The sequence below is a fragment of the Dipodomys merriami genome, unplaced genomic scaffold (assembly GCF_024711535.1).
Source record: "Dipodomys merriami isolate MVZ:Mamm:240054 unplaced genomic scaffold, mDipMer1.0.p SCAF_3558, whole genome shotgun sequence".
NCBI classification, from domain to species: Eukaryota; Metazoa; Chordata; class Mammalia; order Rodentia; family Heteromyidae; genus Dipodomys; species Dipodomys merriami.
This window is the reverse complement of record NW_027205113.1, coordinates 3473-17129: the sequence shown is the minus strand read 5'-3', so window position 1 is coordinate 17129 and position 13657 is coordinate 3473. Positions and strand designations below refer to the sequence as shown.

The following is a 13657-nucleotide window of genomic DNA, read 5'->3' as shown; positions in this document are numbered from 1 at the left end:
TATGTTAGATGGGTCGGGCTTACTTCACTTAATATGATTTTTTCCAAGTCCTTCCCTTTCCTTACAAATGGACTGGTATCTCCCTTTCTTCTATCTATTTCTTAAGAGGAAAATGTTATATGGATTTTTTAAGTGTTTATTTTCTCATGCCAAAAGAGTAAAAAGTTTTTATCTCAGGCTTAAGAAAACACATATAGGCCGGGCGCTGGTGGCTCATGCCTCTAATTCTAGCTACTCAGGAGGCCGAGATCTGAGGATTGCAGTTCAAAGCCAGCCCGGGCAGGAAAGTTCATGAGACTCTAAGTATCCACCAGAAAACCAGAAGTGGAGCTGTGGCTCAAGAGGTAGAGTGCTCGCCTTGAGCTAAAGAGCTCAGGGACAGTGCCTAAGCCCAGAGTTCAAGCCTTACAACCCACAGAAAATAAAACAAACACATATGAATACATTTCATGACATGTAGGTCATTTTATTTCCTTTGTTCCACTTCACTGGTATTTCACAGTTCAGTTCAGAATTTGGGGCTCACTGAGTTAATATCCTTTGATGGGAAGTTGTTGGGAATTTGAGACTTGTATTCACGCTTTTTTGGGCTAGATTATATGGTATAAGAAGGGAGAGACGGTGGATGACTACAAGAGGGAACAGGACAAATGCAGCAAGAATATTCAATGTACATATGAGCTAAAAGAATTACAAAGTATAAAGTGAGCAGGGGAAAGGGCAGGCTGGATGGGAGAAAGTGACCGAAGGAATAACTGAGCAGTACTGGACACTGACATGGACATGTTAAATCGCAACTCCCTTGTGAAACCTTTTGAAATGCAGAAAATAAATATTAAAAATTAAGCAAATTTAAAATCTCTGATTTTTTTTGTAAGTCTTTCCATTATTATATGTGTAGGATAATCTTAGCAGATGAGTCGAATAGCTCAATAGCTATGTACATATGACCACATAAGATGATGCTAAGGGAAATGAACTCTAAGACATGGACACAAGAGGATTTACTTTGTTGTGGTGGTTTTTAATATACTATGTGATTTCTTGTTTCTAATCTATGTTCTCCCCCCTATGGTATTTGATTGGTACCCTAGTATTGTACATATTTTTATCTGAATGAGGGAAGGGAAGGGAAACAACAGAATGATGAGACAAAGGACAAGGTGGGAACCAATGCAACAGCGATATACACAAGACAATATGTTGGAAATGATCTGTACAACTTGAGGGGGTGGTTAGGGGAGAAGAGAGAAAAAACAATTCACACAAAAGTGATATGCACTATATTCATTCATGTTCTATTGGCCAAAGTAAATTACTGTGGTCAAGCTAAAATAAATTAGGTGTTGTATGCAGGAGAACTCTGTGTGGATATATATGGACGTACACATGCACACCTACATATATGAAGAAAGATTTGAAAAAAATGTAATTAAGTCTCTTGGGAAATACTCTGATGGAAGAGTGACATGATGGAACTAAGAAGGACATCGGTCTGCAGCCATAGCTAACACCAGTTGAGATGAGATATATTGCAAACAGAATCACTATTGAGGATGACTTAGTTTTTCCTGACTTTGTAACTACCGGAATCCTATGGATGAAACGTTAGTGCAGTTAATCTCAGGATGTTTACCTTTTTCTCTTTGCACTGCCTGTGGTATTTTAGGAGTTGCCTGAGTCTTAGATATCTTCACTTTTAATCAGTTTTTGTCATGTAGCTACAATAATTTGATCTGGCCAATGCTGTGCAAGAATATTCTGTAGTAAAGAGAAACAAAAATATTGCCTGTGGTCACACCTGTAATCCTAGCTACTCAGACACCTAAGACCTTGCAGGACTGTTGTTCAAAGCCAGCCAGGCCAGAAAATTCTGTGAGACTCCATCTTCAAAGTAACTAGCAAATAGTGGACTACAGGCATGGCTCAAGTGGTAGAATTCCAGTCAAACAGGCAGGTAGGGGAGATGAGTCCCTGAGTCAACCCCCCCCCCATACTGCCAAATAAATGAATAAATAAAACAAAAAAAGCAGAAATAGTTAAATATTCAGCAAAACGAGTCCATTGTGCTATGAGAAAATTGTCTAATGCAGAAAACTACATTCTTTATGAAACCTGTAATATGTAATTCCTGAAAATGTATACTGGGGAGTAAAAACAGAGCTGGGGATTCCTTGGGTCAGAGGTCAGGGGAAGATAGCTATGAGGAAGTTATTAGGATAATCATCACATTGGAGTATACATCAAATTGCAGACCCAAAAGAGGTAAATTCCACATTAATAAAACTAGGGGAAACGTGTGCTTATCAAATAAGAATCACTTTCCTTTTTGAAGTTCAGAAGAGAAAAATAGAAAAACAATCAGTTACTCTTTCTATAAATCTTTGAACTTTGTTTATGTCTGTTTTAGGAGGAACTTGAAACAGCCAAGAAGTTTTTATATTATGAAATGGGCTATAAATCTCGATCTGAACAATTAACAGATCGCTCTGAAATTTGCCTTCTGCCTTCAGACATTGACAGGTATTCCTAATGAGCTTCCTTCTCTCTTTTCTCATTCTTAGTAAGTATGTTTCTAAATCACTCAATGTTGTGTTGCAGGTACAAGAAGAGATTTCATAAGTTTGATGCAGACCAAAAAGGCTTTATTACCATTGTTGATGTTCAGCGTGTATTAGAGGTAACATGTTTTTGGTTCAGCATCAGTCTTTGATAGCAAAAGAGTTTAAGGATAATAATAGTTAACTTTTTTCTCATCTAATATTTCCTACAAACAATATTCTTAGTTTAATTTTAGAAAGCTTGGTCACATTAGGAAAAGGATATGCATAATTTTTAATTAAACTCATTATTTTGTGCTTTTCTCTTAGAATATCAATGTACAAATGGATGAAAATACACTACATGAAATTCTTAATGAAGTAGATTTGAACAAAAATGGGCAGGTTGAACTCAATGAATTTTTACAGGTGAGTTGTTGTGAAAGAGCACATGCATTTTCTTCTGTCTTTTAGTTGTCATTATTGTTCCAAGAATGATTTTTATTAGCATATATTCTACAAAATACATATGGGACTTATTATGATATTTTCCTACATGTGAAGTTGAGGCATGCATTCATTCCCTCCCTCCTTCCTCAATCACTCTCTCCCTCCCTTCCTCTCATTTTCTTCCCCACCCTCCCTCTCTGTTTCCTTCCTTCCTTCCTTCCTTTGGGCCTGTATGCTGTCTCTTAACTTTTTCTTCTTAAAACTCATGCTCTACTACTGCTTCACTTCTAGCTTTTTTTCTGGTTAATCAGACGTAAGAGTCTCATAGACATTCTTGCCTGGGCTGGCTTTGAACCTCAGTCTTCAGATCTCAGCCTCCTAACAGGCATGAGTCAGTGATACCTAGCTAAAGTCCATGTATTGTCACTTCATGTAGAAAGAGAAGAAAATGGGATGTCAGACGCAGCTCTGGCTGTCCACCTTCAAGGAGCAGGCTCTCTTCTCTTGCTTTTCATAAGAAATATTTTATGTGTAACAATTTAGATGAAATCTAAGTTAATTGTGGCTTAAGGAGTATACAAGCAGCTTTTTAAAGAAATCTATCTTGGAATAACACTGTTGGGTCATTCTGTCCAAGAGAGGCAACAAAATATTTCTACTGTGGATTTTTTTTTTTTTTTGTATCAGGGATTAAACTCAGGACTTTTGATTATGCTAGGCAACAACTCTACAACTTGAACCATATACCATCAGCTTTTTGTTTTGTTTGGTTCTCAAACAAAGCTCTGGCTGGCTTTGAACCTCTGATCTTTCTCCCCCAGCCTCCTGAGTACAGTGATTATAAATATATATCACCATGCCCAGCTGGAAGGTATATTGTTTTTATGGAACAAATTACAAATTATAAGAATCATATTTATTTGAGAATATAATTATTAGATTGTTAAGTTATAAATAACAAGGAAAACAGAAGAAATGAAATTTCTTCTGAAGAACCATATAATTTATACATTTTGGTTGCCAATTTTCAATTTACTGAAGTGTCATATGTTTGACCTTTGTAATCATGAAGAAAAGTTTTGTTACTTTAGCTTTAAGCTGGTTGCTAGGCATCATTCCTTAAAAATTCCTTAAAGGAAATGCAAAAAATCCACACATTATTTGTAGCTGTCTATATGACTGTAATCATTTGAAGAATGTATTGGTTTCAAACTAAGCACCCAGGTTTTTTCTGGAAGGTTTAATGGAAAGGTATTTCAAATGAATGCCAGGCCTTGCTTGCACTGTGGCAATGATGAATGCTGAACATGAAATAAATTAATGCTGGGGATTTTGGTCAATGTCAGCCCTTTCTTCAGTGTGTCAAGTTAAACAAACAAGATCAAGGCAAAGGAAATGGTAATTGTCTCTCTGGAGATGAGCTGCAGATAAGAGCATTGTTGAATCTAAATGCAGAAAATTTTCACAGGCTGTGTCCAGCATTACAAAAATGAATGTTTAGTCCTTTTAACTTTTACAGTTTAACTAAGTGCACATTTTAAATTAATTTTAAATTTATGGGTAGGAATTAGAAGTCGTTTAATGAATATTTTTGGTGTCGGTTTCCTGGAGAATATCTTATTATTTGTTTCAGAATGTTAGAGTACTTTTCTTCAAAGAAATGGCTTATGCTTCACTTCATGTGTATTGTAAATAAACAACAGCATTTTGGTTTGAAAATTTCAGGATTTAAGAAACAATAGGAATCTAATTTTGTGGATATGCTATGTGGTTTGAGTTTTAGGTAATATTCTTCACTGTAATAAAGTAAACCACAGAAAATAATTTAAACCATCTGCAGTTTTTCTTGTAGCATTTAAAAATATTTGAGTGTTTCTTATTCAATTCTAAATGAAAGAGACTATTTATTCTCCATGTAAGTACAGACATACAGTGAATTTTCTAAGTTAAAAAGTACTGTATGTATTGTAAAATATATTCAGACTCAAATGTATTTCTTATAATGTGGCTTTTACATTTATGTAATATTTAAAGAAAACTTTGACATTTGGGAGGTTAGTACATGATTTACAGTTTTTGGCTGAAAGAAGTCCTAGCTTGGTCAGTCTTGTTACTGTTCATATACTTCCATGGTCTTTCCAGATCAGGGATAAAACAATATACAATAAATTGTTCTGGCAAGGATGCCAATATTGCTTATATTGCATGATTCATCAGATACAGAGTCTATTTTTGAGTTTGTTTAATATTTTATCGTAGATTAAGAGCCCACATTTATGCTATTAGAGATCTTTATTTTTAATATAGAAAGTCTTCAGAAAGAGCCTGTTTGACATGACTTTATGTCTAGGTTTGGGCTTTTTAAAGACACTTCCATGTCATGTCATGTAGGAGTCCACCTGTAATAAGCAATTGCTTGTGAAACAGCTTTTAATAAGGTCACCAAATTTTGACCCAGCCCCTGGGCAGATACTTCTGACTTACTTACAGAGCTGAGGGGCTTTGTTTGTTGCTGTTGTTTGTTTTTACAAATATACTTCCAAGTGCAACCCTAAAATATTTAGATTTTTTCCATTTTTTTTCTCATGAATGCCCAACTGTATTCTTTTTAAAATATAACTTTAGTGTTATTATTAAGGTGCTCTACAGAGGCATTACCATTTCCAAAAATCAGGTAATGAGTACATTTCTTTTTTGGACACTATCACCCCTTCTTTCACTTTCCCCTAGTTTCCCACTCTAGTTCCTGCTCCACTCCACTTTTTTTTAAGATAAACAGATTGGGGAAATGAGATCAGGAAAAATAAATAGTTAAAGCTGCTTCAATGTGAAAATGTAATAATAATAAAAGGAACAATATACTCAAACTCATAATTGCAAAGTGCTTTCCAGATTAAAGACCTCTGCCCACTGACTGCATGAAATTTCAAGACTAATTCTGATTTTATCCATTTGGCTAAAAATGAATTAACTAAAATCTGGAGTGTTTTTAATTCTTAGGGCAGATCTCTGGGCTTATTTTCAAGGACTTCACATGTAAATTACTTTAAAAAGTCTTGAAAGAATTTGGATTTAGGTGACAGTCAAGTACAGTTACATTAAAAAAAAAAACTAAAGTTAAATATAGGTCTTGCTTTGACTTTGTTTAATCCCTGAATTCCTGTTTGAGATTTTTAGAAATAGAATTAAATATCCAGTGTTTGAAGTTGTTTTAAAAGATATGCCCTATGTATCCTAAGGGAACAGAAAGTGATACATGGGATTTGCTTTTGGTGACAGGCTGATTTACAGGATAGATGTCATTTTATTTTATTTTTCAGCAGTGGATGTGTCTTGGTCTCTTCCTCTCTTTTTGACATGTTCAAAAATGTTCCCCTTCTTATTGGAGCCATAGTATTTTGATAGTATTTTGTGGCTTTTGATAGATCACCTATTTTTGACTGCCACAAGGGTAAGAAGGAGAGAATGAGCTGGCCTACCTTTTGAATCTCTTGCCTGTTTTCTTTTTAAGCTGATGAGTGCTATTCAGAAGGGAAGAGTATCTGGAAGCCGACTTGCTATACTCATGAAAACTGCAGAAGAAAACCTGGACCAAAGAGTTCCAATTCCGGTGGACCGCAGTGGTGGAGGATTGTGAGTCTGACCAGTAAAATCCACAGCCAACCTACACAGAAATGACAAATTATGATGTAGCAAGCAGAGATGACTTAAATCAATTTAACATCATGGTTGTGGTAGCTTTTTTTTAACACTGGAAAACATTCCAAAATTTTGGGTGTTGGTATATTTGCCAATGTAATTTGCCAATACTTTATTTGTACTTGCCATTCAGTCGAGCTTCTAAAAAGTGTATTTTCTCATTTTCAGTGCACATTGATTTGATGTTTTGTATCCATTTTGTGACCTGTTAGACTTGACATTCTTCCTTTCTGTTTATCCACTTATTCTAAATCAATTCTGGAGGCAGAATATTTTGGCAGAAAGAGAAAAAGAAAAAAAGAAAAAAGGGTGGAAAAAAATTCTGTGACATATACCACGCTCTGGATGTTAAGCTTGTAGATAGCATTTTTTTTTAAAACAATGACCTATTAAAAATGATAGCATTTCTGGCAACTTTGCAGTCCTTTTTTTCCTCCAACTGGTCTACCTCCCTCTTCTGAACAATATTGCACAATTTTATGTCCAGGGCATGCCTAGCAAGGCTAAGGGAAAGAAAAAGTTTAGATCTAGTTACAAGTCTCAGAGTGAAGCTCTGAAAGCTTCCAGAATCGCAGGTATAAGATAAGGATAGCACTGACATTTTCTGAGAGTTACAGTGATAGTTTCATCTCAGCAGTTCATTTTTTTCCCCAGTCACTGCTGGTTTTCTTTTGACTATTAGTGTTGCCAGGAAGATCCTGGCTTTTCTTACTCAAAAGCCAATGTTCAATGTGGCAAGTTAAATTTTATGGGATGAGTCCAAATCTTTTCAACCTTTATATAAAATAATAATAATACAATGACTCAATTTTTAATCTCTAGATCCTAACTTTTACAGCAGCAAGTATTGTTAACCCTGTCCTCTTTGTTGACTGTATTTGCAAACAGACAATAAAATGACAAAGAATAGAGTTCTTTATTTATAATCACATTTAAAATAAGGCACAGGACTTTAATATCCAAGGTCAATCTGTTTGTTAAAAGCCCTTTTCTTTCTGTACTCAGTGGAAAAAATTCTTGATATATATTTTAAAAACATACATAAAACATGCAACAAAAATAAAAGTCATTGTGCATTGAATTTAACAAATAATACACTGAGTTAAAATGACATTCTGGCATTTTACATAGTCATCTTAATATTTTTTATTCCTTCCTTCCTTCCTTCCTCTGGCATTTTACATAGTCATCTTAATATTTTTTATTCCTTCCTTCCTTCCTTCCTTCCTTCCTTCCTTCCTTCCTTCCTTCCTTCCTTCCTTCCTTCCCTCCCTCCCTCCTCTGTCTCTCTTTCCTTTCTCTCTCTCTCTCTTTCTCTCTCTCTCTCTTTCTTTCTTTCTTTCTTTCTTTCTTTCTTTCTTTCTTTCTTTCTTTCTTTCTTTCTTTCTTTCTTTCTTTCTTTCTTTCTTTCTTTCTTTCTTTCTTTCTTTCTTTCTTTCTTTCTTGTCTAGATATTGGGATTTGAACCCAGGACATTGTGCTCTTGCTTGGCTTTTTCATTCAAGTCTGGCACTGTGTTTCCTCTTTCAAAGCCAACTATGTACTTCTTTAAAAAGACCAGGTTCTATATAGGGAGAAATAGATCACTTTATTTCACAGCAGATTTTTATTGCATAGACTTAGTCCTAGTTTTGTAAATGAGTACATAACATGGTTATGTACCATTATTTCTACTTATGTCAACACAATAGAATTCTGTGGATAAAACTGTATGCCATAATATAAACTAGGAGGTTTACTTACCTATTGTGCCATCATTTCTGAAGCAAGCACAAACTACTTGGGGAGACAGCATTTATTTTTAGTTGAAGTTTAGATGCTTGCCACTTCCTAAAGTAAATCTAAAACAGTTAGATATTCCCTGCTGTCACTAAGTGATATCCCCAGGTATCACTGTGCTTTTTTTTATTGTTGTTGTTCAAAGTAAAATTTTACACTGTTATTTTGTTGTTGTTGTAAATGAATGGAAGCAAGTGGCTTTTGAAACTTAATGTTTTTCTATTGAGACAATAAATTTGTCTACTGACACTAAATAGGTAGCAAAGCTGTCTTTTAAAACATCCCAGATGACATGCCACAATATTTGTACATTGTACTCTCTCTTTCTCTCCTTCTCTCTCTTTTTCTAGTTAGATCGAGATAACGGTGACTTTTCTCCTCCCTGATTCTGTTACAGTAGGGATGGGATGTAAAGTGTGACTGGCTTGGGCAGACCTGGGTTTGAAAAACAGACCTTGTTTATGCCGGCTTTGCTATGAATGAAGTTCCTATAAGGACAAAGAAGAGTGCAATTTTCTTGATTTGAGCATCTATGCTTTTGCTTAAGGCTGATAATTTAATTCTAAGATACATGCTCCTTCACCAATCCCAGAGACTTGTTTTGGAAATACACTGGTTTTTAAACCATTACTGTGAATAACAGCACCTTAGCATTTTCCTCTATGTTCTTAATTAACCCTTTCTTACTTTTTTATCTGGTTTAAGCAAATGGGGAAAAAATAGAGGAATGCCCCTTCAAAACCATTCTAAACACAAACCAATTTTGTTTCCTTATTTTCTCTCTCTCTCTTTCTTTTCATACAAATTGGTGTTGGGTGATTCTGTTGAGGATTATATCTGGGTGCCAGGGATTGTGTTTTATTTTTACTTTTTTGTCATTAATGTTTTAAGAGCCTTTATAGGGATTCAGGTGAAGGAACCTCATCTGTGCTGGAGAGTTGGCTACTCTAACTTGCTCCACTTCAGTCATAACAATGATAATGCTGGATCATTTGTAAAAGCGAGGTTGTCTGCCTCACGTCCATCTTGCTGCAGCACATTTGCTTCTGATGAGTTTGTACTGAGTGTAACTAGGATTTCTACAATTAAATGCATGCTTCTTATTCTGCCTTAGTTTATAAATGGCTTGATTTTGTCTGTTTCAAAATAGGTATCTTCCTTTTTTGTAAAAAACAAAAAAGTTATTCTGACTTTTACTACACATACTATAAGGTTCATCACTGATTTTCTTTCCCTCTTTTTTTATTCATTTATAAAGATTTTTTGCCTCTGAATGTAATCACATATGAAGTCAATGACGCTGTAACTTGCACAATTTGCATTGTGTCAACTTTTTAAGGGAATTAAAACAAGCTCTGCTTGTTTTCAAAGAATATCAAGTATAAACACAGTACTGAATGAATATATACACTGCATGTTTTCATACATGGCACTTTTATGTATTGTATTGGGTTATTGTTCTAGATTGGACTGTTAAATACTATATTTGAGGCTGGATTGTCATTTTTATAACTGTCTTGGTATTTTATTGCCATTATTTATTACTTTTGATATACAGAATGAGCTGCATGCATTTATAGAGCAATAAGACGATGTATTTAATGTGCCTTGTTTTTAACTGAATAAGAACTGAAAGCATGAATCAATAAAACTGATTAAAATGCTTCATTTGCTGGCATTTTGGTATTCCTTGCAGTTAGACAAATAACTTTAATTACTCCTGAAGTTTTTTTTTCTAAGTTTGAAAATATTTTCAGAAACTACTTTTCAATGATATGTTAATCTTCAAAGTTGGAATTGTGTAATTGAGTCTCAAAGATGAAATCTCTGCATAGACAGATGTAATCTTATGAGACTACCAGAATGAAATATTTGTATTAATTTGTTGCTGGAGCCGTTAGGGCTGTGATTTTTGTATTTGTGCAATCCTACTCTGAACTTACATTTATCCTATTACAACTCAGTTGAGTTCTTTTTCTTTTCCTCCCCCCTCTCGCCCCCTGCCTTGCCTTTTTTTGTCAAATAGAACCTTCAGCCTCAGAGTTCCCAGGCACACTGATGAATTTTATCATAACTAAAATCAATAGAAATGAATGGGAAAGATTACATAATCCATTTTGATCATCTTACATGTCAAGTTAGTGCAGGGTTGCCAAGTGTTGATAAATGCTCTGACAGAAAAAAGTGCTATATATTTTCATTGTCAGTAAATCAGTAAAACTGTTATCAGTTTTAACACTGGGCAAATTTTATAATGCCCTTTTTTTTTTTTAATAGGTTTTAACTTACACAGGTCCATGGAGTATGTTCTCCATTTTGTGCTTTAGATATGCTGCCTTCTGGTTTGGTGTGCTCAAAGGCATTTGTGAGCTTTTGAAGGTCCTTTGAAATGGAATAGACTATCCAAAGCCAGGCCTCCCAGGCAGACTTGAACAATGAACTGTTAGTTGAATACCTGGAAAAAAACATATAAGCAACTCAAAACATTTTTTTTCATTGATCTAGTCTATCAAATTTGATAGTACTTTCAAATTTGTCAAAAGATTGTCCCCAGTTTTCAAAATGTATAAAATTGATGGTTATAAAAAAGTGAAACATGATATAGCATCAATATTTTGCAATGACTGTCAATAGTGTGTTATCACTGGTGTCAGATTTTCACATGATGGAATTTGACTTGTGAAGGGAAGAAGCAACAGAAGTTTTAAATTGATCTGGTACCCTTATAATAATAATTTCTGTATAGGAGGCAGAAATGATGAGCCATTTGTGCCATTTGTGTACTTTGTAGTTTAGGTCTCTAATTAGCAACCGATTTTGTGAAATGCAAGCACAGAACATGATGCATTTGAGCCTAGATGATACCACCGGCAGATGTGCGGGTCCTTGTGGTAAGAGCTCTGGGTACTTTGGGGGGGAAAATTAATAGATACCCTTATATTTTTGCCACCTAGTCCAGAATAAAAAGCAATATATCTTTTTTTTTGAATTGTGAAAATACCGTACAGAGAGGTTACAATTACATGGGCAAGGTAATGAGTACATTTCTTATCAAGCATTGTTGCCTCCTCCTTTGTTTCCCCTTCCAAGTGAAGCAATATATTTCTTTAGCAGAATTATTAGGCCTATCTGGGTCTTCCACTCTTGGCATTGAATTAAATTGTTTATTATACCCTATGGGAGGTGTTCTTGTTGGAGCTACCTGAATCTAGGGAGTGTACAGTCTATATCCTTTACTTGTAATTATAGTTATGGTTAGTATATAATGTCAGTGAACAGAGAGGAAGATTGAATTGCCTAGAACCTGTCTTGGACATTATATCTTGGCACATAGTACAGCTAGTTACACTTCTGAGCCATTCAAATCCAGTTTTATATCTTAAGCAGAGCATCCCTGTACATTTTCCAGGCAAATGACTCCTTTAGAACCAAGTTTCCTTTTATTCCTTGGCTGCTTGGCTTGCTTGCACTGTGTCAAGGAGTTTAGAGGTGTTAAAAATACATATGCATTTGAATTCTTTTTTCTGTTGGCCCTAGTATCTATAACAGAATAGTTTTGGTGCTATGAATCTTAAATTAGAGTGGTTTTACATTTATATATGTATATATGTATATATCTGTACACATATATATGTATATATGTACACATATATATGTGCATACACATAGATATATACACCCACATACTCATAGGATTTCTTTGTTTTGATCTTAGAAACTGAGTCTAATGACTTTTGTTAGTAATTCTGGAATCAGAAACAGTCCTAAATTCAGCCTCTTTCTTTTTGTTAGTTTTATTTTTTCAAGTCCAATATAGAAATATCTGATTTTTGCTTGCCTAAATTAGCTAAACATAATGGGTTCATTTTTTGCCTGACTTTTTTTTGTTAAGCAAGTCCTTCCTTCTTTGGTGGCACCTATCCCCACAAAAAGGGAAGTAAAAGTGAATAGGCCCTTCTTCCCTTTAAATTGTTGCTTCAATTTGTTTTTGTTTGCATCCCATTATTAATTGATTTACAATTCATTTTTATGCACATGGAGTTTTCCAATCCAAGTTAAGATGCTGTAAATCTTAAATCCATTGAAATCACAGTGAAATATTTCATTTTATCCCATGAATCATTTGCCATCCTTATTGCAGAAAAATGGCAAAATTATAATGTACCATGTTTTCATAAATTACCATCCTCTACCCCACCATCCTAGCACCCCAGTGTCGGAGTCAGACACTTGTGGTAAACAACTCCAGTTGACAGGAGGCTGATCAAAATTTCATACTATTACAAATTAATTCTTCTAGAATGGTGGAGTATTTAACTTGTTACCAAATATATCATCTATTGTATAAGTAAAAAAAAAAAAAAAAACCCAGCTTGATTTTAAAGTCAGCCCTGTGATTGCTAGTATCGCAAAAGAGGAAGAGTGCTGAGTTCCTTAAATAATGTATATAATTTTCATTGAGTTTCATATATCAAAGTAGTCATTTTTATCCTGAAAGGTGTGTGCTTTGCACTATGTGTTTGAACACTATTAAAAAATCATAACTTTTCCCAAAAAGGACAAATCATAGGTTTCCATTTCTCAATTTTTCAAGAATGAGTATATGCAGCCCTGTCCTCTCAATCAGTAAAAGTAATATGCATAAAATTAACAAAACTGAAAATAATTTTTAAAAAGAAATACTGTTAAAAGTAATAAATGAAGCCAGGTACTAGGTTGTAATGTTATTAAATGGGGAGATTTGTCTTTTGCTCTTAATTTCTGTTTTATTGTCAGATCATATTAGGAACCATGGGTCGGTTATTTATGCAGCCTAAAAAGGAAGTTTATCCTGATAAATATATTCATCATAGTGAACTGCTAAACTGTTTTCAGAATGGGCCATTTTTTAAATGGTGCTTATCCAGCTTGATCCATGCTTTAAGCAGCACTGAACCATTAAATAAAACCCTGGACAAAATGTCTTTGAAAAGGGTTAATTAGCTTTAATATTGATTTATTCCATATAGGACACTAATAGACTAGAACATTTATTTCTGTTTTGGATCATTAAAAACTGGCTTTAGCTCTTGAACAATTTGTTTCTAATAATTAAAAATTAGACCAATTAGAGTAGTTGCAATATAAGCTACTATCCCTATGCATATTTTTATGTAAACAAAAACCAGATCACTATTTCACAGTTCCTT

At 34.4% G+C, this 13657-nt stretch overlaps 1 protein-coding gene across 1 annotated transcript; it reads left to right on the top strand.

The window, feature by feature from the left end:
- Positions 1-2410: 2410 nt before the first annotated feature.
- On the top strand, positions 2411-10136 carry LOC138804092 (glycerol-3-phosphate dehydrogenase, mitochondrial-like; the record flags this gene model as incomplete). The annotated part of the gene is made up of 4 exons (XM_069988359.1): positions 2411-2523; positions 2602-2680; positions 2871-2969; positions 6502-10136. Coding segments are annotated over 4 exons (417 nt in total), but the record flags the coding sequence as incomplete, so codon positions are not given.
- Positions 10137-13657: the final 3521 nt, after the last annotated feature.